The sequence below is a fragment of the Gekko japonicus genome, unplaced genomic scaffold (assembly GCF_001447785.1).
Source record: "Gekko japonicus isolate JY-2015 unplaced genomic scaffold, Gekko_japonicus_V1.1 scaffold897, whole genome shotgun sequence".
In the NCBI taxonomy this organism is placed as follows: Eukaryota; Metazoa; Chordata; class Lepidosauria; order Squamata; family Gekkonidae; genus Gekko; species Gekko japonicus.
The window spans coordinates 123,773-128,558 of NW_015164211.1; the positions used below are offsets into that span (position 1 = coordinate 123,773).

The 4,786-nt window shown below is 41.0% G+C and overlaps 1 protein-coding gene across 4 annotated transcripts in view; it reads left to right on the forward strand.

Moving 5' to 3' along the window:
- NDUFAF7 (NADH:ubiquinone oxidoreductase complex assembly factor 7) overlaps positions 1–4,394 on the forward strand; it is a 17,991-nt gene extending 13,597 nt beyond the window's left edge. For all 4 annotated transcript variants that reach the window (XM_015408458.1, XM_015408456.1, XM_015408457.1 and 1 more), the window contains exons 8-10: positions 1,795–1,938; positions 3,423–3,596; positions 3,907–4,394. In XM_015408458.1, coding sequence (XP_015263944.1) covers positions 1,795–1,938; positions 3,423–3,596; positions 3,907–4,122 — 534 coding nt within the window. In that variant the 3' untranslated portion in view covers positions 4,123–4,394. The remainder of the gene's footprint in view (positions 1–1,794; positions 1,939–3,422; positions 3,597–3,906) is intronic.
- The last annotated feature ends 392 nt before the right edge of the window (positions 4,395–4,786 follow it).

A 4,786-nucleotide genomic window follows, 5' to 3' on the forward strand; every position in this document is an offset into this window, starting at 1 on the left:
AGGAGTTTGCATTGTCTTGAGCTTCATTATCCGTTGCAATTCAGTAGTCCCCCTTTCTAATCTCCCTTTGAAATTCCTTTGTAAGAGAACTGCTACTCTTAGGTCAGCAACTGAATGCCCTGGAAGGTTAAAATGTTCCCCCACTGGTTTTTGAATGTTGTGGTTTCTAATAGTAGTAGTAGTAGTCCAGTAGCACCTTTAAAGACTAACAACATTGCGGTAGGGTATGCGCTTTTGTGAGTCACTGCTCACTTCTTCAGACTTATTTATTCTTTGCATCCTCCTGGACTGAATTCTCCTGTATCAAATTGAGACCTAGGATTTCCTGTCTCATTACCAATGCTGATATCTCCACGCCTCTGTATATCACACCAATGCTGATATCTTCACCCCTCTGCATATCACACCTAATCCAATCAAGCCTGCTATTGCCATTCGGCATCTGAAATCATCTTTATAAAGTTTATATCTCTGGTCCCTTGTTTTACATTTTATGGCACACATGGCCCAGCCCAACAAAGTGACATTTATGTCAGGATCCGGCTCTCGTAACAAATGAGGTTGACACCTCTGGGTTAGATGGTCTGTATCTGGACTAGGAGGACTTCTTGTCATTACAAAGTCTGGGTAACAGCCAGTGTGAACAAAAGGGCTGGGAGCCATATTACCTGGCACTGACAGCAGCTTGTGCCATTATAGAGGTATCTGCTGTTGACCAGGTTCCATTGCCTGGAACCTCAGGCAGGAGAGACTTGTCTTAATGGTCTCTTTTTTCTTTTTAAGACCAGCAAGGGGGCTTTTATGCAAGGCTTACCAGCAAAAGGGCTTTTATGCAAGGCTTTTTCATCTTCCATACCAATAAGGCAAGAGTCTCCAAAGAAAGTGGAGCTAGACTCAAGCATCCTGCTGGAGCAGCAGGGCTATGAAAACTGGAGGGTCAGCCTCGCTCTGAGCCAATACAGTCTACACAAATTTGCATAACCCTGCCTGGAGCAAGAGAAGGCATGACCTAACCAGTTTGGATGACTTCCCCAACTGAAGGAGAAGAATCCTGATCCCCTTTGACCCTTTTCTCCCTAACCATCCTTGCTGCCATGGAGACTTGTGTAATGCCCTAGAATTCTTTGCTTTTCAGAATCCAATTGTGCTGTGTTAGGATACCAGTAAATAACAAAGCTAGTCAGTTTTGTTATTGCTGTGCATTTCACTTGCCACTGAACTATATGCCTTGGTTTTATACCCTTTTCGTGAATTTCTTCAATAAGGCATTATTTTGCTTTATGGTGTATGTTACCCAGGGAATTACTGAGACCAAACCCAGGTAAAGCTTGGTTATGTTACTGCACCAAGGCAGGGTCAGCCTTGACAAATGGGGAGAGGGATTTTTTTAAAATATCTTAGAGGCAGAAGACAGGAGAGACACACACAAAGAAAAAGCAACCTCAGAGTCCAAAGATAAAGAAAGTTGCAGAGCTGTCTAGAAGTCCTGCACTTGCAAGAAGTCAGGGGGAAAACCTGAAGATGGCAATTCCCCAATCAACCAACTATAATTGTTATTTGATTTACCATGCAATCCTGTGCTGAGTTATTTCAGTCCAAGCTTATTTAGTTCAGTTTGGCTTAAACTGGTACAACTCTGAATAGGGTTCTCAACACCCTCAAACGTACAATTCTCAGCATTTCTTGAGGGTAGCGTAGACACATTAAAATTGTTCCTGGATCACTCTGAGTGCATTTGCTATCCCATGTAGTTTGAAGCATCTGTGTTAACTAATAATCTCTGTTCTTAATTAGGAGGAGGAATCCAGGGACCACGTGGAAGTGTGTCCTGATGCTGGCATCGTTATCCAGAAGCTGGCCCAAAATATAGAAAAGAATGGGGGAGCTGCACTGATTGTAGACTATGGTCATAATGGAACAAAAACCGATACTTTCAGGGTAGGTTAATTTATTCAACCTGTTCTGCAGGATACACGTGTGTCTTTAAAACAGCAAAAGGTAACAGCTGATTATTTCTTCACTCCATGGAATAGCTACTGAAGAAAGCAGCCAGCCCTTAAGTGAAAAATGAAATGTTGTTGTTGTTCAGTCGCACAGTCAAGTCCAACTCTTCACGACCCCATGGACCACATCACACCAGGCCCTTCTGTCTTCCGTCATGCTCCAGAGTTTGCTTAATTTCATGTTCATTGCATCGATAATGCTGTCTAACCATCTCATCCTTTGCTGTCCCCTTCTTCTTTTACCTTCAGTCTTTCCCAGCATCAGGGTTTTCTTCAGTGAGTGCTCCCTTCTCATTTGGTGGCCAAAGTATTTGAGCTTCAGCTTCAGTCCTTCCAGGGAACAGTCAGGGTTGATTTCTTTTAGGATTGACTGAATTGATCTCCTTGCAGTCCAAGGGACTCTCAAGAGTCTTCTCCAGCACCATAATTCAAAAGCATCTATTCTTTTTTTAAATAACATTTTTTATTTTGTAAAACAACATTAAACACACAAACATGGAACCATTGAATACTATATTTGGTGCTTCCTTATAGTCCAACTCTCACAGCCATACAGTACTACTGGGAATACCATTGCTTTGACCATACAGACTTTTGTTGACAGGGTGATGTCTCTTTTTATTATGCCATCTAAGTTTGCCAGAGCTTTCCTCCCAAGGAGCAGGCGTCTTTTAATTTCATGGCTGCAGTCACCGTCTTGGATCCCAGGAATGTGACTTCCCCTTCTTTTTGGCAAGGAGTGTTCCGTGACTTCCCCTTCTATTTGCCAAGGAGTGATGGGGCCGGATGCCATGATATTCGGTTTTTTGATGTTGAGTTTCAAGCCAACTTTTGCACTCTCCTCTTTCACCCTGAGCAAGAGGCTCTTGAGGTCCTCTTCACTTTCTGCCATTTGAGTGGTATCGTCTGCATATCTGAGGTTGTTGATGTTTTCCCCGGCAATCTTAATTCCGGCTTGTGATTCATCCAAGCCGGCATTTCGTATGATGTACTCTGCATAAAAATTAAATAAGCAAGGTGACAATATACATCCTTGTTGTACTCCTTTTCCTATGCTAAACACCAATCAGTTGTTCCATATCCGGTTCTAACTGTTGCTTCTTGACTCTTATACAGGTTTCTCAAGATACATCTGAGGTGGTCAAAAAATGAAATACAAGTAGATAAATGTTGCACTATATTGGCATTAATTTTCTTCAGCTGCAGAGAAATGTGGTGCCCCTTTTTAAAAAGTGAATGGTAGGGTGGAAGGTTAGCTCCAGCTGGTGTAAGGTAAAGTGTAAGCAGGACTCTGACTTTTGGCAAAGCTTACATTTTAGAAATACAACCAGCCCTTCATTTATGCTGTAGTCAAAAACCCAAAAGACCATAGCTGAACTGTGCAAAGCTTTCTTCTTCCATTTCTGATTATTTTTTCAGGGATTCTGTGGCCATAAGCTACATGATGTCTTGACAGCTCCAGGAACAGCAGACCTCACTGCAGATGTTGATTTCAGTTACCTGCAAAGAATGGCACAGAAAAGAGTAGCTACTTTGGGTCCCATAAGGCAACAGGACTTCTTGAAAAACATGGGAATCGACATACGGTTGCAGGTAGAAGCTATCATTTGCCACAGAGGCATAAAAGCTGGTTTTACTTAATTGAATGGTCATAATTATGCATTTAGGATATCTGTAACTTGCCTGTAGTAGAACTTCCACTGATTTTTTATGCTATAATTGGCTGCCCATATTCAGTGGATAGACCCAACAGCTGATACAATCTACTTAAGCAGATTTACAAACAGGGAAGGAGAGGGAAGAATGAATTCTGGGGTGGGAAAATAACTGGAAGGTGACAGATTGTCAGATGAGATGGACAAAGCCATAATATAGAAGAGCACTAATCCATTTTTCCATTTAGGTGCTGTTACAGAATGTAAAAGATACAGTTACTCGCCGTCAGCTACTTCAAAGTTATGAAATGCTCATGGAGCTGGATAAAATGGGAGGACGATTCAACTTTTTTGTTCTTCTACCTCACGACAGACTTGTAGCTTCTGACAAGCTAAAAACGTCATATCAATCAGCATCACTTTCTTTACCAGTTGCTGGTTTTGGTGAACTCTTATGGAAATAAGTCCTAACTCTGAACATTTTTTTTGTATGACAAAGATTCACACTTTACCATTCAGCTCAGCATTATGGAAACAATTGTATTGTTATTTCAGATGTAATATATAAGAATGAGCATAAACTATAATGCTGTAAATACCCGAAATTCATTTGCTGTGTATTATGTGACTTGCATTACAGGTTGCTGCATTATGGTTCCAGTAAGTTAAAACAGTAAATTTGGGAAGGAGACAGAACAATAAATATTCTGGGATAAAAAAAATACATTTTTACTAATCCACCTAATCTTGTATTTTAAAAGATCTTTAATATATAACTGAGTTTGTTTGGCTCTAGGCAAAGATTTGCACGTTACTGTATTATCGTGTATTTTTCCTAAACAGACTGGAACTTTTCAGTTTAGAAAAAAAGGACAACTAAGGAGGGAACATGGTGCAGGTTTATAAAATTACGCATGGGGCAGAGAGTGGATAGAGACAACTTTTTCTCCCTCTCCCTGAAGGGGGCACCTAATGAAGTTGATGCACAAAAGACAGACAAAAGAAAATACTTTATTCAGTGAGTGATTAAAATGTGGAACTTGCTGCCAGAGGATGTAGTGATGGTCCAAGCACAGATGGCTTTAAGAGGGAACAAATTCATGGAGCATAGGTCTGTCAGTGGCTACT